Here is a 27,710-nt window from a genome sequence, read left to right on the forward strand (position 1 = left end):
GGATAAAAAGTTTGCTTGGGGTTCTCAGCAAAAAATAGTAATAAAAGTGACACATTCAATTACTGGGCTGTGGGACTGGAGGGTAAATAACACGTGACCCACAGATTTGAACAATCTCACTCACTTATAGAGGCAAAAGGACACTAAAGAAATTAACTAGATTTTTATTAATTCAGAACATTACCCCAAAGAGAGAGCGTGGTCAAGTCAAATAATGTTTTTTAATGCCCTGCACTATTACAGTTAATTATTTCTCGAGTCGGCAGAAATTGTGTCATGACACATGAAATCGATCTTAATTGATATGAATTGTTCCCCCTCCTAATCCCTTTTGCAATGCACAGTGTGGAATGAGACAGGACAAATTGCTTTGCTTTGTAAATATCCTCATTTATCATGATGAAATAAAAGCCAGCCTCCTTCCTATTGTAGAGTAAGCCTTCCTGTGTCTGCATCATTACGGAGAAGCACGGAGCAGCCACACAATTAATAATAATCCACATAAAGTCAAAATGGTTTGAGGCAGCGGTAAAAAAAACACAACAAAATACCAAACAATCCCTTCCAGTCACAAGGCAGGATTTCTCAGAGGCGCTCGTGATTAAAAATGGAGCAGACAAACAAACGAGAGGATTTATAGAGAGAAGATTCCCCAGCAGTGTAGCCTTAATTGAGAACACTGGCCGGGGGACTTGGTAGAGAGAGGCTTGAGAGGAAGAGCGGTGCCTGGGAGCAGAAAACATTACCATCCACCACCTCTGCTCTGACAGTGAGTTCTACTGACAAAAAGCTGGACTTGTTTTTGTGCCAAGCCTAGGTATGAAATATTAGCTGTAACATGAGAGGAACAACACAGAAGGTAAACTCGATTTATCACCCATGCCAAACAGGGTGCATTTAAATAATACATCAGAGTCCATGCTTCAGCAGTCCTGTGTGGATTGTCAGTGTCTGGGACACCATTCCTTATGATTCATCTTCATCCCACGCAGCTTCCCATTTCTCTGACTCCCACGAAAGAGTAATGCCAGGCCTAGCGCGGGAGACTCTCGAAGCGCCTGAGGTAACGAAAGTAATATACCAACTCCATGTCCCCTGCCATTCACTGCTTGACAGTCATTTATGTTATCAACCATTCAAACTCATTTGGCAGTGGAATGCATTTCTGCTCCCCCTTGAATCCATCAAAATATGATATTCCAGTAGGGAGTCATACGAATAGATGCTGTGCTCCAACACGTCTTTCAGAGCAGGGGTTCCCAAACTTTTTCAGTCAAGCCCCCCCGTGCCACATCTATTTCTATGGGCACAAACACTGTTGATGACACAAACTGTTCACACCCCTCTTATTGGCTGAGAGAATGTTTTGCAGGTTTAAAGCTTATTTCCTGAAATGCTACAGATTTTGTCATTGGGTACAGGGAAAGTTATGCCATTTTTAAAGCACATTTTCTCGCAATTCTATACATTTTACCATGTCTAATGTGTACTCATGTGATATTTGAGTGACTCAGAAATTGCTACAAAATCTACGGGCTAAAAAAAGCTAGCTAGAAAACATTAGCTGACATGGGCTAGTTGATCGGGACATTTTTGACCAGTTATAAATGGCTCTCGAAGTTATGCAACGACTGACATCACAAGAGGAAAACTGATACCACTACCCAATTTCGAAATTGCACCTTGTGCATTCTACTACTACCTCTTTCAAGAGTAAGTTGAAGCCGGACTGCGTTCCCTACGGGGCCCGCCCCACAGTTTGGGAACCACTGCTCTAGAGGACGATCACAACTGACTGCTACCAGGACTACTAATATAACGACTACTGCTACTATTGCTAGTGTAGTACAACAGCTAACATTTTGTTCATTCCACACACAGTGGGTCTTCACTCTTTCTCTCCCTCACATTCTGATAGTGTGCATGTATTATCAAAATCTCAGCTTTTCATGTCTTTCAGTACTTATGGGGTATTTTTGGAGGATAATACTGTTTGAAAATTCTCCCTGACCCATGGACAACCCCACCACAACTGGTGTCAGTCTCACTACAGGCAAAGTCATGGGCAACAGATTAGCAAATGTCACAGGAATTCATCCTTGAAGAAACACTAGTCCCTCTGAGGTAGGTCAGTAGTAGCATATACAGTGTGTGTGTGTGTGAGGTTATTTTCAAATGTGTCAAGTGGAGAGTACAGACTGAGTACCCAAATCAATAGTATTAATCCCAGTGTACTAGGACGTTAATATCATCAATGGGGGCCATAATCACCATGATCGTTTACCACTTTCCTACGCAGGAGGAAGAGACAATCATCCGTACAGGGGGAAAAACATCTCTAGTGCTTTAAGGGTCTTTGAAATGAATGCAGAACTCAAAGAATTAGACCCCTAAATAGTATTTCTGGCTGCAGGGCCCAATCAAAATCATTATGCAAGACTGAGCATTGATCATGTGTGGAAAGTCAATGTGCATATGAGAGTGGAGGGGTGGAGACCTGTGTGCTTTGCACCTGAGAGGAAAGTCCTCACCGCATCACTAAACACGCCCGTTGTGTTCAGAAGGTTTGTCTTGAGACTCCTAATCGCCGGTCCCTTCGGCGGTTCAGCAAATAGATGGCGACAATTAGTGATCGCATACACCAAATCAAACACCTTGGCGACACATTAGTGAAAGGTGGAAAAGAATCCTGAGCGAATGCATTCCTTTCAGTACCACAGGACAGGTTGAACTGTCGACCTTGGCTCTACTTAGGCTGTTATTGGATCGACTGTTCATCTGAAGGGCCGCAAGCCACTGCAAATGTCAGCCCAGAGAGGTCATTCAGTAGTAATCAGTATACCCTTTTTCTGTGTCATCAGCAATGTGATGGTCAGCCGCTCGTGGTTCTCTATCACCTTTACTAATTGGGATGGTGTCTTGCCACGAGTGCGACGCCCCGACTCACACACCGACTGAGGTCCTTGGAGAAAACACTGACAGAGTGGTCCTGAAACATCGCCCTGATAGATTAGGCCTCTGTTCTGTTTGTCAGTCAAAGGAGACCTGACACCATCACTGGACAGTGGATACATCAGCCTCAACACAACCGAGACATGGGATTCTTCCCAAATGACACCCTATTCCTTTTTTTTTTGTGCAATTCCCTTTTGAACAGGGCCCACAGGACTGTAATAGGTTGCCATTTGGCACACGTATGGCTACTTTTGCTCCATCCCAATACTCTTCAACATTTAAGGGTGATATTACTAAAGCCCATGCAGGACTACTCTGTCGGGAGGAGCGAGGCTAAAGTATATGGCTGAGGACCAAGTGCAGTGCTAGCTACTTCTGCAGAGTTAATTGCTTTTTGAACTGGCTTCAAGAGCTTATCCTAGCCAGTGACGCTCTGAACGCACAACATGCTCAGACATGTAGAACTATTAAAACCAATCAGGTTGGTTACAGATGGCAAAAGGCGTTGTTTAGCGCGACTTGAGGTGCTCGTAGAATTGCATGAGTACAGGCGAATCAAAGCCGTACGGCGCACTAAGAGCATTAATTTCCCCTGCCTGTCTGTCAGGCAGGAAACCGTTCTAGTGCAAGTCTCAGCTTAACAACTCTACTATTTCCTCTCCAGTCAATACGGTGTTTCCTGTTTGAATTTAAAAGGCGACAACATTTCAACACTCTCCGGTAAAACCCCTACTGGGCATTAGGAACCGAGTGGTCTGCTCATTTCATTATAGGCAATCTCATTTCCAGCTGAGGAGTTTTTGAGCAGGCAGTGGTATGGAAAACACTTTAGGTTCTTGGAGCATAGAGTGCAGAGGACTGCTGAATCTATACTTTCAATAAGAAACCGGTCCAAATGAAGCCTCTGCTCGTTCTACCAGACATAGGACACATATTGAGTAATGATGATGATGAAGCTACATCTTTAATATTTGAAATCTCCAGTTGAATGTAGCTGTTTAATGATGTTTTACTCATCAATTCTGCTTGTAGGAGGTTGCTTGGCTAGCTGAAGAGAGATGTCTTGATGAGACCAACAATCCTCCATGTTGTCTCACTATCGTGTGGGTGAGTGGTTTGTCTCGACGGTGATGAAAGAAAACCCTTCCCGTGGGAAAGCAGACCTGCTACGTCTCTCGTTCACTATATTTTCCCTCTCTAACCTTCAGTCCCAGTCTGCTGTCTGCTGGTAGGTAACCAGTCCAATAGGGCTCAGGTGGCTATTCCAGCAGCACCGTGTCATGTGCTTCCCTCAGGAAATCTGAGACACTTACACAATAGTACAGTTCTTCCACAATCGTGCAACACCTATTCACACACACATACATACATCCAACTTAAAGGCAACAGCAAAGAAGATCGTTTCCAATCCTTTCTTTTCTCTTCTTGGCAGTGTTTATGGCAGGAAATGGGGGACTTACGGCGGAGTCTACGTGGTCTGAAGCAGTCGGGGGAAATGAAGCACAGCTGGGAACCATGGTGGTGCATGACATCTGTTTTAATGTGCTGGGACAGACGACAAAGTGACAACGTGGTAGGAATGCCACCACCGTAATATAAACCAGACACTAAAGGACCCACCCATTTTCCCAGTACAACAATACTATTACACAAAATGGTGGGGAAAGATAAATATATGGAATGCGAATTCTATGCAGCAATAAATGGTGGCAGTAACATGCACCAACAATTATTAGATTTCATTCCCCGGCCTTCAAAATCATTTTTTTCTTTGTTATTTAACAGTGAGGCATGGGGAAATGATCAATACGCTATTTTGCTGAAATGGCATGACATTTGTAAGAAGTAAATTACATAGGGAGCATGCAAAAAAATATATATAAATACAAATACAAACGCAAACTCTCTGGAGAGAGGCGCCCTGAGGATTTTCATAATGTGTTCGCTCACCCTGCAAATCAGGAAACGTGACATTGACTAGTCTGCAAGCCACCCCGCCTCTCTGCTACCCAGGAGCCCTTGTCCTAATAGTAATGTACTGCTAGTGAAAATAACCTGAAGTTCACAGGAAAAAGGTTAAACAATGCGAGAGGAAGTTGATTTTGTTTGTGTAGGAGAACACGTACATAAGAAATCTCTGAGCACTGTTTGCCATTCTTGGCCTGCACCCGTTCCGGGATGGGGAGGAAGATGCTCAGATGCTTAATATTTGCATTTTAGATACAAAGCAAGGATATCCCGCTTCCTCTGTCCCCTGTCACGTAAGATACACACTATTGGATTGTGACCTGTGATGCTACTGTGGGAGAACATCCCTAATGACTTCTTGCAATTATTTGATGTTGTCATTCAACTTGATTCCAGGTATAGAAGCTGGGAAACACAGAGGCGGAAATGATCCATGCTACGATGCCATAACATTCTTACTGGAGATCAACTAATAATCTCAAAAGGAATCTAGGGGAAGTGTAGTCTCGTATAAAAGCGTCTGTCATACATACAGGATATACTTTTTTTTTTTTTTTAAATTAAAAAACATATCAAAGAATTGATTCAAAGACTTTAAGCCCAGTTATCAAAAATATGTCTGCTGAGACCATAGCCATATCACAACTTCTATTTACACAGATGCCTGGTGCCTACATCTCTCACATAGACTTCCTAATCACCAATGATTCATTTTGCTGTGGATGTCAGTGTCTGAACACCAAAATAGGAAACTAGAAAAAAATCCTCATGCATTCTGATAGGTGGGAGCGTGCAGTGAGATGTAGGACAAACTAAGGAAGAGGAAGATATTGATATATATATACGCTTCCTGTATTGCCACAAACATATGTGTTCCTGCCATTTCCGTTCCAGCCAATTCCATGGGCAGCACATAATTCAATACTATGATTGGCTGTGATGGACAAAAGCAGTGACATGGAGTAGGCATCTCCTCCCGAGCAGACTACAGGGCTGTACCTGGACTATGTCCCCTGGAAAACCTCACTCCACAACCGGACAGTAGCCAAGAGGAAACACAAAATGACAGAGAGTCTCCACTCTGAATGTCAATCTGGGAATACAGCTGGTCTATTCACATCTGAGGGTGAGGCATGGGAATAGCTGGATAGTGTCTCAGGCTGATGGAAAGGCAATGCCCAGAGTAATGAAACACTGCATACATTCCGCATTATTCTTAATAACCACTTTCCATCTTCAGATTCCTTCTCCGTACACAAACGCTCCACTACGTGCTCCCCCATATAACGTCTGTATATAGTCTCCGCCTTGTTGATGTGCTGTTTAAATGCAGATGCCATGGCAACCCGGGACTGTGTATCACGCTGCCCGACAGAAATGAATGAGAATTCCTGCCTCAGGTGTGTCATCCATGGACCTCGGGGTAAATACTGGCAAGGTTCGTTCTGAAAAGCATGCTAGTTTATTTCCTTAGAAACACCCCCACCCCCGACATCTGAAAGAAACTCTTAGTGAGTGACGGCCATGACACTACCTCTACCAGGAACCTTGTTTATTTTCCCTGGCTTTTCCAATTATGTTTTCTAAAAGCACCCAAGGCAATTATCTGTATGCAAATATCACAGAGCAGTGGAACGCAGAGAGAGGCAACAGGGAGCAAAAAAGAGAAAATTAAAAACAACGGGAAGGATGGATGGAGAAGGAGATGGACTTACCGGCACACTTGGTCCTGGTGATGAGAGGTGGTCCAGACTGGCCGGTGCCACCCTCCCCTGGTCTGGTGAGCAGGACACGGATCTCGTACTCTGTGTCTGGGTCCAGGTGCCACAGCTTGTAGTTAGGGGAGTTGACAGCATGGGTCTCTATCCAGCTCCCTGATGTCATACGATACTCCACCTCCTTCAGAATGATGGGGCCGTCCCCGAATATAGAGTTGGCATTGAGCTGGATCAGCAGGTAGGTGGGACCAACGCCCAGCAGCTGAGGGGGTGCGATAGGCCGCGGGGGTTCTGGAGGAGACATGAGGGAAAAAGATAATATGGTTTAGCACAGCATACATCAAGGTATTTCAATTAGGGACATTATCTATTTTTGGCAAAAGCTTTCCATGTCTGTATTTTATTGCAGACGACGTATCTATTCAATCAGAAGTATCCAACTAAAAGGTCTGGATAACTCTTTTTTTGTGACCCATTTGGACTCTCCTTTCAAAATCGATAATCAATCTCATGAGATTTGTGTCATACATCCAATGAATTCAACAGCTAGAGGTTCAAGTTAGAATGGGGTCCGGGGGCACCAAACTATCAAACACTCTCAGACCAACCAGCTGGCTTCACTTCCAGTCAGTCTGGAATCTCTGCCTCTAGCTCCTAAGCAACTTTGCAGTATTTTGTGTGTATGTGTGTTATTTCTTACAAGCATTTTGCTACACCCACAATAACATCTGCTAAATATGTGTATGTGACCAATAAGATTTGATAAGGAGACATAAGGGCAGAGCATTGTTTAACGCACTCCGATGAAGTTGGTCTGCGGCTCTGTACATCATGCAGGCCTCTTCTCTTCCCTCTTCTCTCTCTTTTCTCCCAGGCCAGATGGCTGTCGGCCGACTCATTTGTTGAAGCTAATTCAACAGCAGTGGCAATACTCAGAGATCACATTAAGTCCAATCTGATAGTCACTGTACTGGTGCTAGCCCATCCTGCCCATTATCATCTTCGTGAACACGCGTTACCATCACAACGTCTGCCATTCCACATTCTGCTTGCAGTACATTTGATTCATTTCCACCTGTTTACCTTCCACTTCATATGTTTATCAAACTGTGGTACGTGTACACGGAGTATACCAAACATTAGGAACACCTTTTTAACAACGAGTTGCACTCCCCACAGCATGACGCTGCCACCACCATGCTTCAATGTAGGGATGGTGGCAGGTTTCCTCCAGACATGTCGCTTGGTATTCAGGCCAAAGAGTTCAATCCTGGTTTCATCAGACCAGAGAATCTTGTTTCTCATGTCCTGAGAGTCCTTTCGGTTCCTTTTGGCAAACTCCAAGCTGTCTGTCATGTGCCTTTTACTGAGGAGTGGCTTCTGTCTGGCCACTCTACCATAACGGCCTGATTGATGGAGTGCTGCAGAGATGGTTGACCTTCTGAAAGGTTCTCCCATCTCCACAGTGGAACTCTGTCCAGTACAGCTAGCTCTAGGAAGAGTCAGGGTGGTTCCAGACATCTTCCATTTAAGAATGATGGAGACCACTGTGTTCTTGGGGACCTTCAATGATGCAGACATTTTTGGTAACCTTCCCCAGATCTGTGCCTTGACACAATCCTGTCTCAGAGCTCTATAGACAATTCCTTCAAGCTCATGGCTTGGTTTTACATTTGACATGCACTGTCAACTGTGGGACCTTGTATAATATAGACAGGTGTGTGCCTTTCCAAATCATGTCCAATCAATTGAATTTATCACAGGTGGACTCCAATCAAGTTATAGAAACATCTCAAGGATGATCAATGGAAACCAGATACACCGGAGCTCATTTTCAAGTCTCATAGCAAAGGGTCTGAATACTTATTTAAATAAGGTATGTTTTTTTATTTTTAATACATCTGCAAACATTTTGAAAAATTATAGTTTTCCCTTTGTCATTATGGAGTATTGTGTGTAGATTGAGGGAAAAATCATGTAACAAAAATGTAGGGAAAGTCAGGGGGTTTGAATACTTTCCGAATGCACTGTATATTAAATCTGTATGTCTGCATAGTTCAAGACATGGTGGTGAAGTGAGATACCCGATGAGTTGGACAATTACTTTTCACATCAATCATCTTGAAAAAATGTCAACTTAAACTGGAAATCAACCAATCCTCCATCGATAACACAATGGAAAGGTAACATGTTGAAAGTGCAAAAACAAAATGGTGCAGTTTGAGGCCATGTGGCAGAGACTGCTGGAGATGGGGGTGTGAGCAGGTGTGATGTTGTTGATGTTTGTGTGCATTTGTATGCTGTCATTTGCATGTGTATGTTTTGTATTGTTTAAAAATATATATACAGTACCAGTCAAGGTTGGACCCCTTTCAAGGTTATTATTTTAATTTTATTTTAATATTTACTACATTGTAGAATAACAGTGAAGACATCAAAACTAGGAAATAACACATGGAATCACATAGTAACCAAAAAAGTGCTAAACAAATCAAATATATTTTACATTCTTCAAAGTAGCCAACCTTTGTGTTGATACCAGCTTTGCACACTCTTTGCATTCTCTCAACCAGATTCACCTGGAATGCTTTTCCAACAATCTTGAAGGAGTTCCCACAAATGTTGAGCACTTGTTGGCTGCTTTTCCTTCACTCTGCGGTCCAACTCATCCCAAACCATCTCAATTGGATTGAGGTCGGGTGATTGTGGAGTGGGATGGAGTATTGCGGAAGAATGCTGTGGTAGCCATACTGGTTAAGTGTGCCTTGAATTATAAATAAATCATTGACAGTGTCAGCAGCAAAACACCCCCACACCATCACTCCTCCTCCTCCATGCTTCAGGGTGGGACCCACACATGCAAAGATAATCTGTTCACCTACTCTGCATCTCACAAAATCTCAAATTTGGACTCATCAGACCAAAAGACAGATTTCCACCAGTCTAACGTCCATTTCTTGTGTTTCTTAGCCCATGCAAGTCTCTTATTATTATTGGTGTCCTTTAGTAGTGGTTTCTTTGCAGAAATTTGACCATGAATGCCTGATTCACACAGTCTCCTCTGAATAGTTGATGTTGAGATGTGACTGTTACTTGAACTCTGAAGCATTTACAATGGGGCAAAAAAGTATTTAGTCAGCCACCAATTGTGCAAGTTCTCCCACAAAAAAATATGAGGCCTGTAATTTATCATAGGTACACTTCAACTATGACAGACAAAATGAGAAAATAAAATCTAGAAAATCACATTGTAGGATTTGTAATGAATTTATTTGCAAATTATGGTGGAAAATAAGTATTTGGTCAATAACAAAAGTTCTCAATACTTTGTTATATACCCTTTGTTGGCAATGAGAGGTCAAACATTTTCTGTAAGTCTTCACAAGGTTTTCACACACTGTTGCTGGTATTTTGGCCCATTCCTCCATGCAGATCTCCTCTAGAGCAGTGATGTTTTGGGGCTGTTGCTGGGCAACACGAACTTTCAACTCCCTCCAAAGATTTTCTATGGGGTTGAGATCTGGAGACTGGCTAGGCCACTCCAGGATCTTGAAATGCTTCTTACGAAGCCATTCCTTTGTTGCCCGGGCGGTGTGTTTGGGATCATTGTCATGCTGAAAGACCCAGCCACGTTTCATCTTCAATGCCCTTGCTGATGGAAGGAAGTTTTCACTCAAAATCTCACGATACATGGCCCCATTCATTCTTTCCTTTACACGGATCAGTAGTCCTGGTCCCTTTGCAGAAAAACAGCCCCAAAGCATGATGTTTCCACCCCATGCTTCACAATAGGTATGGTGTTCTTTGGATGCAACTCAGCATTCTTTGTCCTCCAAACACGACGAGTTGAGTTTTTACCAAAAAGTTATATTTTTGGTTTCATCTGACATTCTCCCAATCTTCTTCTGGATCATCCAAATGCTCTCTAGCAAACTTCAGACGGGCCTGGACATGTACTGGCTTAAGCAGGGGGACACGTCTGGCACTGCAGGATTTGAGTCCCTGGCGGCGTAGTGTTACTGATGGTAGGCTTTTACTTTTGTCCCAGCTCTCTGCAGGTCATTCACTAGGTCCCCTCGTGTGGTTCTGGGATTTTTGCTCACCGTTCTTGTGATCATTTTGACCCCACAGGGTGAGATCTTGAGTGGAGCCCCAGATCGAGGGAGATTATCAGTGGTCTTGTATGTCTTCCCTTTCATAATAATTGCTCCCACAGTTGATTTCTTCAAACCAAGCTGCTTACCTATTGCAGAATCAGTCTTCCCAGCCTGGTGCAGGTCTACAATTTTGTTTCTGGTGTCCTTTGACAGTTCTTTGGTCTTGGCCATAGTGGAGTTTGGAGTGTGACTGTTTGAGGTTGTGGACAGGTGTCTTTTATACTAATAACAAGTTCAAACAGGTGCCATTAATACAGTTAACGAGTGGAGGACAGAGGAGCCTATTAAGTTACAGGTCTGTGAGAGCCAGAAAACTTGCTTGTTTGTAGGTGACCAAATACTTATTTTCCACCATAATTTGCAAATAAATTCATTAAAAATCCTACAATGTGATTTTCTAGAATTTTTCTTTTTAAGTGGGAGAACTTGCACAATTGGTGGCTGACTAAATACTTTTTTTGCCCCACTGTATTTGGTTTGCAATCTGAGGTGCAGTTAACTAATGAATTTATCCGGTGCAGCAGGGCTACCTCTGGGTATTCCTTTCCTGTGGAGGCCCTCACGAGAGCCAGTTTCATAATAGCGCTGAATTGTTTTTGCAACTGCACTTGAAGTAACTTTCAAAGTTCCTGCATTGACTGACCTTCATGTCTTAAAGTGATGATGGACTGTGATTTCTCTTTGCTTATTTGAGCTGTTCTTGCCATTATATGGACTTGGTCTTTTACCAAATAGGACTATCTTCTGTATACCACCCCTACCTTAACACAACACAACTGATTGACTCTAAAGCATTAAGAAAAGAAAGAAATTCCACAAATGAACTTTTAACAAGGCACACCTGTTAATTTTAATGCATTCCAGGTGACTTACCTCATGAAGCTGATTGAGAGAATGCAATGTAGAAAATACAACAAATAAAGTATAACCCTGGAATAAGTAGGTGTCCAAACTTTTGAATGGTACTGTATATATAGAAAATATATATTTTAATATATTTTCCTCTACCACCCCTCCCCTAGTTGGAGTAAACTAATGAACAATAATGCTTAGGCTTTTACTTTCAGCTTATACATACTATATACAATTTACGAACACAGTATATTTTACAATAGTGATCTTTTGTTCGTTTTTAGTCCAAGCCTTCAGCTACCCTCAACCCCTCCCATTGACCTCTGAAGACCATCCAGATTTCTATTTGCCATCTTTTTCAACTGTGCTGTGAAGTTTCACAAAGGTTCTGAACATTTCTATTGTCATAGTTTCAAAAGATTGTAAATTAAATAAACATTTTTGCTAAGTGTATTATTAATCGATTGACTATGACTTTCTAAAGCACACAGCAGCGCTATTTGCAGAGTTAGCTCCAGTTAAATCTTGCAATTCTTCAGCCATTCCTGAACTTGTGACCAAAAACAAGCTACATATGGACAGTAACATAACAGATGATCTAATGCTGGCCCATGTTGACTCCAATGCTTCCCACAGTTGTGTCAAATTGTTTGGCTGTCCTTTGGGTAGTGGACCATTCTTGAATCACACAGAAAAACCAAGCAGCGTTGCAGTTCTGGACCCAAGCCTCTGAATGGCACGCGTACACATTCCACGTCTTAAAAATCATTCTTTAACCCGTCTCCTCCCCTTCATCTGCACTGATTGAAGTGGATTTAACAAGTGACATCAATAAGGGATCATATCTTTCACCTGGAATCACCTGGTCAGTCTGTCATGGAAAGAGTTTGTGTACCCAGTGTATAAATAGCGCTTACACTGAGTCATAAGCATGGAATCCAGTGCTTTGATTCAGCCTGAAATGTGGATCAAATTTGGCTCGTAGGGCCCCCATCTGACGTGACCCATGCTTTTGTCTGTTGAACCTAACAATTATCTACAAAAAAGGACCTGTTTAGTGTTTAGCCCTGCAGGGCATACAAATATACATTGTGTTCTTGAGACAAATTGTTATTTGCTTGAATTAAGCCCCGACAGAAGACCATAAATTAGAAAGTCATTGTTTAGCTCTTTTGCATGATTAATACCCAGCTGGACGTAGCTCTATAATAAGCTAGTGAATCGTGTATGGTGGCGATGGTGGATAACGTCCCGGAAGTGCTCTCTTTGTGGAACACACAATACCTGAACCCAGGACACTCCCCCGTAGAGAGTTCCCAGGAGTTTTTAATTGTGTTTGCTTCCTGGTTTTCTATGCCAATTCATCTCTCTCCGTTTCATTAGTTGTGCATGAGACATGTGCTGCAAAAATGGGCTGCGCTGACAAATCTAATTTCTCATAATTCAATAAGATAAGAGCATTTGAAACGGACACTACTGTGGACCTACCGTACTAGTGCCAGAAATCATATACGAAAAAGCAGAAAGAATATATGAAAATGCATGTTACATGTATATTTTTTACTTTTCCCTTAAAAATGACAGCAGAAATGTGTCTGTGTATTTTTGTTTGAATTCCTGAAATCCTTTTTTTCCAGGTAAATACATTGGGTCAAAATACTGGATTGCTTATAGACTCCAACTAAAACGAACCAGAAGCATCTTCACAATTGATTTAATCAAAACAATTCATTATTGAAACCGCTGATCGTGTATGGTGGTGATGGTGGATAACGTCCCAGAAGTGCTCTCTTTGTGGAACACAAAGTCGTTTTCCAGGAAAACGAACCAACACCATCAACGGAAAAAAAATCGAACGAGGAAAAAAGCCATTTAAATGCAGAGGCAATTGCCAACCTAATTTGTACTTGTACCTGTAGGCGAGGACCGTTCTCATTTCATTAAGACGTTTGGAGGAAACGGCATAAACATAACAGAGAAGGTCTGGAGTAAATGACACACAAAATGGCTTCTTTCAACTGAAAAACTATAAATACGCTTGCAATAAAATGCACAGTAGCATGCATGCAGAATGCTTTAGCAAGCAGGCGTTTTAACAGCCTTCCATGACAGGTACTAGGCAGGCAGGCTGACTGACTCTCCCCATTTAGGGCTTCATAACGGTGGCAGGATGATAGTAACAGTAGGACTGAGCAGGTAGATAGTGGCGGGCAGGCAGAGGGGGGAGGGGAGGGAGATGATGATGAATCTTTCATCATCTAATATTGCTTCTTCCCCAGCAGCCCATCCATCACATGTGGGGTGACAGTGTGGAATGATATCGCAGAGCCCTCGCATTACTGCTCCTTGAACCTTGTCTCATCCATCTCTCATCCTTCAGCAGGCCGCGCCGCTAAACATCAGCCGTGCCGTCGCACAACTTAGGCTACTGACTGGCCAGCCTGCAGCTCTGCTCTGACTGCTCTGACCCAGCCCCAAGCATCCATAGCCCCGGAGCCATTCTAATAGTAATTGATTTTCATTTATTGCCGATGCAGTCGACAATCTCCAAGGCAGTAGCTTGATCAAAAAAAAATGGGGGGAGGAGGAGAAGGAGGATCGGGTTAGGGGGAGGAAGGGGAGTGAGAAAAGAAATGAGAGATGCATAGAGAGGAAAAAAACGAGTGTGCTGCAGCAACTTCATTTTGTGCGGGAGGAAACGTTCAGGTCCGCTCTGGCTTATTTTGAAGTTAATGATAAGCTCCGAGGCAAAAGATGACAGCGACTAGGCAGGCCTTGAAACAGCAAAGTGCACGCAGCAATCTACAGCTGACTGATGGCATTACAAGACGCAGCGGAGTGATCCCTTCCTCCACCTGTCTCCCCCACTTTACTTCCTGGATGTAGACACTGTTTGGGCTGATGGTATTAGACTATCATCTACAAGGTGACACAATCATTCTGCCTCTTAAAACCCTGTGGTTAAGAAGCAAACAGTCCACAGACTGCTTGGAATTCATTTCAGGTTAAATTTGCACACCACAAAAATACAAAAATACATTCTAAACCAATATTTTTTTCCCCCGTGTTCCCCCGTGCATTGGAATCAACCCAGTTCCATATTCATATCATTAGAATATTTTCCTGTGTTGATGCGTTTCTCTTTTCTTGTGTGCCTTCCAAGTTCTTCCTTTGGCATCATTATGAGGCTTCATCAGAGTTTAACAATCTCTCTTTGAGCCTGGGATTGTCAAGCAGGAGCCTTTCTTCAGTGGGGAAAGAGCTGGCAGGTACTGAGTTTGAATCTACTTTTAAGCAGAAAATATCTCCCAGCCTGCTCCTCAGCTGACAGTCTTGTCTGCCACCAATCAGCCAGTTTGTTTACGGCAGGGTGGCACACTGGCCCCCACACGCACACCCCGGGGGAGATGACAGCACACACTATCTACACAACAGTCAGTGTACACACACACAATTGTGCACACATTCACATGCACAAGACAACATACTAGAACCTTTAAGATGAAGCACATATTTCCCATGGATTCCTAATCATAAAGCCTTGGATAAGAAATACAATTGAAATACCACGTTGAGAATTGCACCTGAGGTCAACCACGAAGTCTTTCAATAAGCCGTAAGAAACATCTCACAATCAAAGCCGTTAACGGGCTGCTTTTCCTTTGATTTGTTCAAGCGGAGCGCACCAGGCATGTTTGTTGTAGGCCCTGTTCCAATGAGCAGTATTGTCAATAAAGTTGCGTTTCCACTAGCAAGGGGGCAACATCATTACTCACAAGAACTCTGGGAGCTGCGCGAACCTCATGACGAAGTGAATTGTGTTCCGCTTGGTGTTGTTTCCCTCACCGCTGGGGGACACATAGATCAATAGTTCTTCGGTGAAAGGAATTTGCCACTTAAATTTTCATTTGTTACAAAGCGGACCAAAATTGCCGGCAGCATCCTCTGTCACTTCGGTTTTGGCAGAGGACCCCACTAATAAACTGTTACCCTTAGGCCATAATCGACAACGGGCAACTCCTTGCCAGCTCTCATTATGGGCTGCCTGTATCAATGGCCCCAAAATTTCCTTTAAAATTACCATCTTTCGGATTGCTGTAGCAGGATGTCAGTTTTCAAGCGCCAGTGAGATATCGGACCTGTCAGTGCAGTTAATGTTCAACTCTCTTCTAACACCAGGGTTCTGGGGCCCTCTGGCCTGCGCTAACAATAGGATTTGCTTTACTGATGCAAGAACACTTTCCCTCCCTTCCTCTGGGTTGGGAGCGGAGGTAGGAGCTGGGAAGATGCTACGATTGTCTGTATTAATTCTCTGTGTGGCTGGAGATATGCAGAGCAGCTCAGAGAGAGAAGTCTGCTGATTTGCGAGGTGTCTGTTGAAGCAGGGCCCGTCGCCAAGCCTCTGCGCTCTCCACTGACCCCATCTGAGAAGCATTCCCACAAGCAGACTTCACACATCATGACATGAGAACTTGTGTATTTATTTTCCCTTTGGTGATTCTCATTTGAATATCCTAATAATATTCAAACTCCTCCATCTGAATAAACATATGCTAGTTGTGTTTTCCCTCACATATTTATCTTTGATTCATGCATAATGTTTACGAAGAAATTTGGGGAATTTTTGCAACTGAGTCCAAAACCACAATTAACAGCTCTTAGACTTGAATAAGAGCTGCTACCAATCATTTATAAAGTAGTAAACAGATGTGCATGGATGTTCATCTGAAGAGGGCGCACATACCTCTGACGATGAGCCCGGCGAAATTGGACACACCAGATCCTCTCTCTGATTGGGTGACACATCGATAAAGGTCTTGGTCCAGATTAGTCACTTCCTTCAGTCTGAACGAGGCAGCGAACCGCCTGTGGTTGATGTTCTTAGTCGAGGCCACGGGAATGTCCTCCCCATTTCGCCTCTGCGCAATAAAAACAAGGGAAAAACATATCCGTTTGCACTCATTGGAAGGTCGTTACACTATCAGGAAGATGATGGCAGACATATCAAATCTGGAGTCATTTCTCAAAAACAAACATGGCATCAAGGACGCATCAAGCTAGTAACACGTACTGTAAAAGTGTATCTCAGAGGGATAAATGGGTTTGTTAAGCTGCCACTTCCTCTGAGGGCTTTATCGCGGCGAACGTTATCAGACAAGTTTGGTGTCGACAGCACTGCCTCTTTTACAGTTTCACCTCCACGACCGCCGGCACCGAAATGGTCACATCGCCTCTCACACTTTCCCACCCAGTCATCCATGAGAGGAGTTATCCCTTATTCCCTCCCTACCTCCTCCTCCTCCTCCTCTCCCTCCATCCATCCCACTCTCCCTTCAACTCTGTGGGCCTTATCAGTTCACCCTAGGCATTGGGAGGGGGGGGGGGGGTCACCTGAACAGTGATTTTCCTGCAGCCCTAGCTGACAAAATAGATTTTCCATTCTTTCATAATAGACATTTCCCCAAAGAGATGTGGCATTGCCTTGAGTAGCGTATCATATCTGAGATGGTGTAGAGAGGTGTTTTGAGTTTTGAGGACACAATGCCAAGTGATATACCAAGTGATAGATTATAATTTGGTTGAATTTTGAACTCAATTTTTGTCTTTTGGTATGATACATGAACAACAGTATGACCCCACCATTTAATAACGAGTCCTGGTGTTCAGTGGTTATCCTGCCCTGCCCGCTCCCAGTCCCTACCTGCAGCCACAGTTTGTTGTTGTTGGCATCCCGGCCGGTAGCGATGCACTGGAAGGTAGCGTTCTGCCCCGCGTTGACCTCCACATCTCCCAGGCGCAGGAAGTGAGGAGATTTATCTATGGGGGGGGGAAGAAAACAATTACAGCAGTCATAAATGCAACGTCCACGACATGATCAATGCAGCACCTCCCTCTCCTCGCCATGTCAGACAGCCAAGTCCTAATTACTAGCTTCTACCTCATCTGTCACATGGACACAGCCAGAGCTGAGAGGGTGAAATGGTACAGGTAATCACACACCACTGCTACGAACAGCCTGGATTATGACAATACGCACACTAGCACCTCTGATCAAAAGATACTAGTGTCCGAAGAGGGCAGAGACATATCAAAGAAAAGGAAACCTAGGTGCACCGACATGAGGAGAAGGATGGAAGGGAGAAGAGACATTTGGAAGGAAGAATATTAACGAGCAAAGTTTTGATCTGGACAGCTAAATTATTCATGGTGATTTGGCTGGTTGGCAGTCCAGATGCCGTGTGGTAGTCTGGAGCACTGCCGGCGGTGACTGAGCACACATGACTAGGAGGAACGTTTTACGAAAAGGAGCTAAACTCTATCTGAACGCAACAGGACCACATGGTCAAAACGGTTGTCTGGCTCCCCATTGTTGTTAACATCCAGGGATCCTCATTACATATTATCTAGCGAGGCAAACGACGGCTTGGCTCTTCATACTTTCGAATACATTAACTACGTCAATGTACAGAGGTACCAAGTGTTCTCTCGGTAAGTTTAAAGATGCTGCATTTAACATTCCTTCAATTATCTTTCTTCAATTTGACTTTGAGGACGAAAACTCACTGCCTGTAGATGTTTTCTTTTAATTCATGTTTTGGAGCGATTGTGAATTTAATTGTGTTCTATAATCCAGCAGCGAATTCAAAAACACAGCCTAAGGGTACTCCCCCAAATTAGCCTGTATACTACAGCGAGAAAACTGATTAGGCATAATTTTATGCACAACCCATACATACAAAGAGACAGAATCTTAGACAGAGAGCACTACCAAGTGTGAGATCTAGAGGCGGCCGAGAAGTGAGGAAGAGATGATCGAACAGTGAGATGATCCAATGGGCTAGTGCCATTCAAAATAAAGTCCCATCCAGTGATTTAACTAGCTATGAGACGACGGCGAAAATAGAGACCGAGAATCCCAGTGTCAGCTAGGGCGTGTGCTTAGCTCGTTCATTATGATCAGTGCAGTGGGTGGTTAGAGAGGTGGGTGGTTCAGCACACCCTCGTTTCACACAGAGCTTAGTCGGGGATCCATTCTAGCCTCTCTGCCGCTGAAGAGCTACAAGCTCCTCGAGACAGGGATCAGAGCCAGTGGCCACTGATAACCAGGAGGATATGGTCATGCCAGACGCTTTGAACCAAGTGGTTTCATCGAAAGTGCAAAAGAAAACGACACTTGCTGATTAACCGGTTGGTCCAAATCTGCAGCATTTGTTATTGAAGAGCGATCACGCACTTACTAGGAATATGATTGTTTTCCTATAGTGCTCACTAAATACTTAACACTCCTTAAAAAACTCAAATGTGTTTCTCCAAAGTAATACATGGGTAAATGTTTGAGACCGAGGGATAATTATTATTGTTAAATCCAACTGAAATTACCCTCTGGAGCGACGGCATTAGCAGATTAGCTCCAAATTAGCCTGGGATGTATCGGTCCCCTGAATCAATCCACTTACCACGCTGCCAAATGAGGGGTGGCTAGTGCTCAGTACTGAGCATTTCTCTGGATGCAGCTGTCAATTTAAATGAATGCTGCTACTGTGGAGGCTAGGGCTGTATCTCAAATGGCACCCTATTCGCTACATTGGGCCCTGGTCAAAAGTAGTGCACTACGTCGGGGATAGGGTGCCGTTTGGGATGCAAGCCTAGGAGGAGGTAGCGGGAGAAGACGCATGGCTGGACACACTGGACTGCACCAGTCTAGTCCTCAAAGGGTCCAGTGTCCCTAAACCAGCCATTTTACCCACCCTTTATAATTAACTGTCACAAAAGGTTGACTACTCTGTTCAAAAGGATTACATTCCTAGTTAGTAGACCTCATCAGTGAAGGTGAAATCACTACCCCCTGTGGTTGCTGGTGCTCCTAATTGGGATGCCTTTCCATTATTTAATCTAATCCTTTATCATCCTGGATAGACTAATCCAAATCATTCTAGACAAAACGGAAGTGAGGGAAAAAAAATTGAAATATTACCATTTTCCGTTTGGGCCCTTTTGATGTGTACGAATGAGTACAGCGCAAACAACTGTGGACACACTTCACAACATTTTCTTAATAACACTTCAATAATGAAACGTCGATTTCCAATGGCGTCTCAGAATCTTGCCGTCTGTGGGAGCTGTCGGAAACATGCTTTCACTGTGTCTTTGTGAAATGGTCTCTGGGTAAAAACTTTTTTTCAAACACTACTACGGTATATTTAATAGTCAGGTCATCAGGAAGCCAGGGATTTTTTAAAGTTAAAGTACTTCATTGCACTGAAGTGGGTGGAAGTCAGCTATTACAACCCAGAAAGCCATGCTGAGAGCGCACAATTATCCTTCATCACACGGCTGATTCATCTATTAATGTATTTATTTATTCCATCCTCTGCCGACAGTCACTGATGTTTTCAAATGCAGGTCAGCCCACTCTATTGTCTTCCAGCGGCAAAACTTGCTCACTTCACCTTTCCCCTCAACCACAGTGTCACCTTTACGTGTCTTCATTTGCAGAGCAACAACAACAAAAAAATCCATCAGCAGCAATGCAGGAGTGTCTGGTAATTACTGCCTGTGTAATGACTTACCACATGGATAGCTCAAAACCTGGATGTCATCAATCGCAATGAAGCCTGTCTTCCCGTCAGAGACCTCCGCCTCAAATATGACCTGCCAGAGAGGGGGGAGACAGGATGTTTACAACACTCATTTCCATCAAATTTTCACAGATCGATCCCTAATGCGCCATCATTCTGCCCGAGACTCTTGCAGGTTCCAACAGGCAGCCGTTTGGTATATCCGCTGCGGGCACTTTATGGTGCCATGGGATGTGATCGTAAACTGGGACAGAAATCATATTCTCCAGATAAAGAGTGAAGGGGAATATAAATAAATCAACAGTCGATATAATTCCGTAACAAATCAAAATGTGTGGCCACAGCAGCATGATGTCAATGTGAGGTCGAATGTTTCCCCCCCCCTTTTCACTTCTTTTAAAGTAAGTCAAGTCACTTATTTTGGTTGAGGCTGAATTCTAACACAAAGCTAAATGCAAGTGAAAGCTTTTAGAAGAAAAGTACTTATATAAACATAGATGTCATTAAGTAAAACATTTTGGACTGAACCGTGTAACACTGAGAAAGAAATCACACTCTTTACAAAAATGTGAAATTTCCTCCGGGTGGTTATTGAATTAGCACATAGCATACTGTAACCACGGAAAACGTTTCAACTAAAATTCCACACGGTGGGAAATAATGACCATCTAAAAATACTTTCCGGTTAAGTTTTTGTCCTTACCCTCAGTCAGAGTCTTGCACACAAAGAGGGGGGGAAAAACTAACCAATTGTGTGGGCAGAACATACGGTTCAGCCTTAATAGGTCGACATACAATGTCAACCCCAGTCTAATGTTTATACCTTTGTGTGGGGATAGCAGGCTATATGGTTACAGTGCATTGCAGTTGTCCATAGCTGCCCCCACATCAGGCTGTCAGAGAGGTGATTATAGTACTGAGGACGTCATGCCAATCAGAGTACTTACAGGGCCTGCTGTGGAGACTGGGGCTCAATGTCCCTCTGCTTTCATCCATCAATACAAAATGTATGGTTGGGCCTCTTAGGCCTCTGGCAAATTATGGACAGTTGCCCACTCACAGAAAAATCGGGGTACTTTTTGGAACATACCCAGCTTCTTACTAAACAATGTTGTCCATCGACCGCACTATACATCCAACTGGCTTACATGGTTTTTACTACTCTGGACACATTCAACCTTCATTTAACTAGGCAAGTCAGTTAAGAACACGTTCTTATTTACAATGACAGCCTACCAGGGAACAGTGTGTTATCTGCCTTGTTCAGGGGCAGAACGACAGATTTGTCCGGTCAGGGATTTGATCCAGCAACCTTTCGGTTACTGGCTTGACGCTCTAACCACTAGGCAACCTGCAGCCCCTAAACTGCAATGTACTCTAGCCATGTAACCACATACAGTGCCTTCAGAAAGTATTCACACCTTTTGACATTTTCAATTCACACCAGAATTGAAAATGGATTACATTTAGATTTAGTACACACAATACCCCATAATGTCAAAGTGAAATTATGTTCTTGGAATTCTTTTGAAATTAATACAAGATGAAAAGCTGAAGTGTCTTGAGTCAATAAGTATTCAATCCCATTCTTATGGCAAACCAAAATAAATTCAGGAGTAAAGATTTGCTTAACAAGTCACATAGTAAGTTGCATGGACTCACTCTGTGTACAATAATTGTGTTTAACATGATTTTTGAATGACAAGCTCATCTCTGTAATCCACACATACAATTATCAGTAAGGTCCCTCAGTCGATCAGTGAACTTCAAACACAGATTCAATCCCAAAGACCAGGGCGATTTCACAAAGAAAAAAGGCACTGATTGGTAGATGGGTAAAAAAAAAAAAAAAAGCAGGCATTGAATATCCCTTTGAGCATGGTGAAGTTATTAACTACACTTTGGATGATGTATCAATGCACCCAGTCACTAAAAAGACTTCCTAACTCAGTTGCCAGAGAGGAAGGAAACCACTCAGGGATTTCACCATGAGGACAATGGTGACTTTGAAACAGTTACAGGGTTTAATGGCTGTGATAGGAGAAAACTGCGGATGGATCAACAACATTGTAGTTACTCCACAATACTAACGTAAATGACAGAGTGAAAAGAAGAAAGCCTTACAAAATACAAATATATATATATATATATATATATTTTAAAGCATTCTGTTTGCAATAAGGCACTAAAGTAAAACTGCAAATAATTTGCAAAATAGATGTAGTTTATGTCCTGAATACAACGTGTTATGTTTGGGTCAAATCCAACACAACACTGAATACCACTCTTCATATTTTCAACCATGGTGGTAGCTGCTTGTCATCGGGTATGGTTGTCATTGGCAAGAACTAGGGAGTTTAATTTTTTTTTAAATCCATGGAATAGAGCTAAGCACAGGCAAAATCCTAGATGAAAACCTGCTTTCCAACAGACAGTGGGAGACCTTTCACCTTTCAGCAGGACAATACCCTAAAACACAAGGCCAAATATACACTGGAGTCGTTTACCAAGACGACATGGAATGTTCCTGAGTAGCCTAGTTACAGTTTTGACTTAAAATAGTCTTGAAAATCTATGTCAAGACTTGAAAATGGCGGTCTAGCAATGATCAACAACCAACTTGACAGAGCTTGAAGAATTGTTTTTAAATGTGCAAAGCTCTTAGAGACTTATCCAGAACGACTAACAGATAGAATCACCTTTGGCAGCGATTACAACATGTATTGACTGATGGGCGTTAATACTTATGTACATTTGATATTTATGGGGTATTGTGTGTAGATGAGAGAGAAGAAAAAAAGCTATTTAATCCATTTTGAATTCAGGTCGTAACAACAAAATGTGGAATAAATCAAGGGGTATGAATACTTTCTGAAGGCCCTGTAAATGTCACAGTGTTGGAAGGGCAACGGGAGAACAGATTTACATGTAAGTGGTCAATTTAAAAGGATGTGCCTCCACTTGAAGCTGATTATAGAAAATAACCCTCAAACCTCATGCACTTTGTTTTCCACTGAACACAACCTTTAATTCACCTTTCACAGACTTCACAATTTGCTAAATCTACTGTGGGATCTAAGGACATTTTACGGCTGAATCCTGATCCCCCCGAATTGCATTCTAAACATGCCTTTCAGCAGGAAAAGAGAGAGACCGAATAAACATTTACAATAATAGTTTGTTCCAGCTGCTGCCGAGCTCTAGCTTAATGATGGTATTTTGCTTTTAGCTGAGATTCATATCCTTTTAAGTGATCTCTCTCTTAATGCATACGACATTTGCTAAACAAATCTTAAGCCAGCACTTGCGATAACTCCAATGAGAGGATTATGGTATAAATCTTTAAGCGAGCAGTGCAGTCAGGGCAGTCACAGGAATCTGCCATGCTCCCAACCCCCCCCCCCCCCCCCCCCCCCCCCCATTCTATATCGCTTTTCCACAACTAGTGAAAATGGACAGATGTACTGTATTCGATTACCAGCTTTTCCCCGCAATAACGTAATAACATGATCTTATTAGAGCCTGGTCGTACAACATAGATGAACAACTCATAATATTCTTGGAGGGGAAAGGTGAGAGAGTGGCCCTTCCGGAACTACCAATTGCAATTTTCAGTAGTGACAGTAAAGAGGTCGGCTATCATTGGAAATTGAACAAACAAGGTGAGATAAAAGAAAAAACTCCGCTGTGACCACCTGTGCTGGTGCAATTATCTTAACCGAGCTAGCTGCGACAGACTAGCCCTGATGTCACCAAGCCACAAGCCAGTAAGGCTCACAGAGTGAACACAGCATCAGCCCCCTGACAGCTCTTTAAAAATAATACACTGCTCTCCTCCGGGTGAGGAGAAAATATGAACATGTTCACAGCACAGGCTGAGGATGACAGCCAATGGAATAAAAAAACAGTCACAGCGGATATATCCAAATTGTTGGTTCATCTTTGTTTACTCCATTTTGATTTGAGGAACTGAGGAGCTTCATCAGCAATCCAAGTCATACTCATACTGAGATAAAGTTAACTGGAAGTTCATTTATCCAAAATGTCTCCATAAACAGTCAGCAAATACAGAGAGTACTAAATGTCTCTGAAATCTGAAATACAACGAACCCAACTCAATGTCTAGAGCACTGAGGTTACCTTTCAGAGGCTGAATGCTGGGTAGCGCTTTGGACCAGCAGGTCTTGGCTAGAGGAGGAGAGGGAAGGAGAGGAGCTCTGTGGTCTAGGAGGGGGTGGCAGATGGACCTAGAGAAGGGTTTCCTGTCTGCTGGAGCCTCACATGGAGACATGCAGGGACAGAATCAGGGACGGACGGACAGGCAGAGACTGCAGCTGGGCTGGAGCCTGCATGAGCTGCTCAAATGACCATGATGTCAGCAACTCCTGCCCTACCAGCTGGTATAGGTTGTGTGTGTGTGTGTGTGTGTGTGTGTGTGTGTGTGTGTGTGTGTGTGTGTGTGTGTGTGTGTGTGTGTGTGTGTGTGTGTGTGTGTGTGTGTGTGTGTGTGTGTGTGTGTGTGTGTGTGTGTGTGTGTGTGTGTGTGTGTGTGTGTGATTTCAACATACACGCAACCAATGCAGATATGTCTCAAGAACATCAAAACATGCGGCCCAATCAGAGGCAAACTACGGCCGTGACTTGGAAATATACAGAAAATACTGTCAGAGATGCAAACATGTGCACGCACACACACACACTCTCTCTCTCTCTCTCTCTTGCCAGGCACCCATTCATCACATCACCCACCTGATGGAGGGGGGTGTATTTGCTGTTCTCTTATCACTTCACCTGTCACAGAGAGGCCTGGCTAGGAGAGGAGGAGAGGCATTCTGCAGAGGATCTACACCCCCCTCCCTTCCTCCCATCTGCATTTATTCCGCTGATCATTACCACAGCAGTCACAGAGTAAACACTGTCAGAAAAAAATACCACAATTGATACGAATGTGACGAGAGAAAAGCCTTTTATTTCCTTGGGAGCAGCCCGGGAGACGTCGTTCATCATGTCTATGGGGTGGGGGATGTGTGCCGAAATGTTTGCCTTTAAAGAAAGATGCAGTAACCTGTTTTCATGGGCTCCGATGTGATGTGCAGTGCTGCGAAGGCTCTCGCTCTCTTCCAGGATGGCCCATTAGAAGCAATATATTCTGGCTTCAGACTCCCTCCCATGATTCCTCACAGGGCGGTTCATAGGAGGTGCATCCCTCTCAGTTGAAGAGTAATCTCTCAGCTTTGAGCGATCATTTTCAATCTATCATTTCACCCGCTGCATGCCGACAGAGGAGCAATCTCCATAAACGGCCATTACGCCGTACATTAATACGGCAGAGCCCCGACAATACTGAGGTAAGGGGCTTCAGGAAAATGGAAACGTGTTTGGAGGTAGATACTGACACTCTCCCTTAATAACGCTGATTGTTTCCGTATTCAGATCAATGGCCGGGGCCAAATCAGAGCCATTGCACTTGGAGAGGTCGAGCCTGAAGCATGATGAGAGGGAGGGTAGAGACCTGCGGTGAGGGTAAGTGTTCAACCTGGTAGGAACGGGAAGAAAATTCCTGACCGAGTCATCAAACCGCCAAACCAGGGGTAGGACATCTTCCAGAATAAGGCACCAACACAGACCACAACTGAAGAGCAAACAAGTCTTTCAAAAAGGGCCCAGGCTCAATTTTACTTCAATAACAATTAGACTCTAAAATCCATTGCGAGTGTGGCTCTAATCACGTTAATCATCTTAAGACTGTGTCATTAACACTGATTAAATGACTCTAATGGATGTATTGCATAGCTCCGCTACGGCTGGAAAAGCCCTCTGTGCAAGAATTCAATTTAACTCAACGTAGCATAGTCAGCACCTTCCAACAGGTCAAATACGGACCATTAATGATAATACCTGTTATTTCTACCCGACAGGAGGGCTGTATTCACGCACAAACACAGTCAAAGCTCTGAACAAAGGAGAGACATTCTAGCTCTGTCAGGCTGTGCCTTAGAAGAGCCTCCCTGTCATTTGTTTCCTTCATTGCAGAGAAGTGCTGAGAGCCGCGCCGGGGTCATTCCTCTGGATCGCACACGCAGGGGTCATAATCACCACACCTCACGACGCAGATGGAAATATTCAGGGCTAAACAAAGCCCCCGGTGCTTGATTTTCCCCCCATTCCGATCTTCTGCAGGCCATCTATAGGTTCAGAAGTAGTCAGAGCGTCAGGAATGGGTCTGCGTTGGGCCAAAATATGTGCGGTGGGGGGGGCAGCGTTGACGAGAGGAAATGGAACGACCTTGACAAGAAATGCCAGCCCTCAGCCTTCAGACCTCCACCCTCCCCCACAACTCCTCCCTTCCCTATATACACACACGCATTTGAACAAACCAACCCCCACCAAGTGTACACAACAAGGAGTGCGACAGGAACTGACTTGCTCTCTCTCACACTCCTAGTGACTTTACTCCTTTAAGTCCTCAGTTGTCACTCCATTAATTAAACGAGGCTCACACACAGACACACATCTCTAGCGTGGAAAAGCCTACCAGTCTGAGCCCTAATTGTTTCAACAGTCTTGATTGGTTAAATCCACACACCAATTTGGTCTTGAGCTAAAGAGTAAACACCTGGCTTGTGAATAAATCACTTGGGTCCCTACAGGCCCCTCAGTTCCATTCCGGCCCAGACCCCCTCCACGACACCATAGTTCCTCTAAGATCCCCCTTAAAGACAAGTAGAGTTGACGGCTGAGGGTTCTGGACAGCAGCTAAGACCATGTCGACCAGTGCCCTTACCCCAGGACAAAGAGGAGCCCGCATGTTGACTTTCAAATTGTCAGCTGCAGCAATACAAAACAGTGTCTACGGGAGTAAAACGTCGTATATCCATGGCAATTTGTCTGAACTGTCTGAAGAGACACACAAATAAATAGTCTATTGACCCATGTAAATCAGGCATGTATGACTGCATCACCAATGTGTGCTCAGCTGCTACATTCTGTTCAACGTTTAACAATCCCCAGAGACTATGTCATCTCATCTCTAACATTTCATTAAACATTCATTCTGACACGTTTAATCAGTCCTAATTCATTTATTTCAATGCACATGCCAGAAGTGAAGAACTATCATAAATGGGAAATCACATGATTCAAATATAGTAAGAGACCAATATTTACACACCATGACCAGGTGTCAGGGGTCATCCCTCCAATCAAAGGTGACAAATACACCAATCCTGGGCTTCACGGTGATGTGGGTTTGTAGAAATACGGACAAAGGTCAAATGAGCAGCAGCCTCAGAGAGAGAGAGGATAGAGAAACAGACAGAGAGAAACAGGCAGAGAAAAACAGACAGAGAGAGAAAGAGAGAGAAAGAGAAAGAGAGAGAGAGCGAGCGCAAAGGACGAAGAGACATGCCGGCACTGGTCCTAGCGCTTCATTAGCTTCTCCCCTCTGATATCAGAGGCTATTAATTATAACGCTCTGCTCT

At 43.5% G+C, this 27,710-nt stretch overlaps 1 protein-coding gene across 13 annotated transcripts in view; it reads right to left on the minus strand.

Moving 5' to 3' along the window:
- The window catches only part of ptprk (protein tyrosine phosphatase receptor type K), a 144,440-nt gene that overhangs the window by 56,021 nt on the left and 60,709 nt on the right, over positions 1-27,710 (minus strand). For all 13 annotated transcript variants that reach the window (XM_046298263.1, XM_046298261.1, XM_046298264.1 and 10 more), the window contains exons 4-7: positions 20,221-20,302; positions 17,352-17,467; positions 16,395-16,569; positions 6,639-6,932 (exon numbers count right to left, since the gene is read on the minus strand). In XM_046298263.1, the coding sequence (XP_046154219.1) occupies positions 6,639-6,932; positions 16,395-16,569; positions 17,352-17,467; positions 20,221-20,302 (667 nt within the window). The remainder of the gene's footprint in view (positions 1-6,638; positions 6,933-16,394; positions 16,570-17,351; positions 17,468-20,220; positions 20,303-27,710) is intronic.

The sequence above is a fragment of the Oncorhynchus gorbuscha genome, linkage group LG14 (genome assembly GCF_021184085.1).
Source record: "Oncorhynchus gorbuscha isolate QuinsamMale2020 ecotype Even-year linkage group LG14, OgorEven_v1.0, whole genome shotgun sequence".
Lineage (NCBI taxonomy): Eukaryota > Metazoa > Chordata > Actinopteri > Salmoniformes > Salmonidae > Oncorhynchus > Oncorhynchus gorbuscha.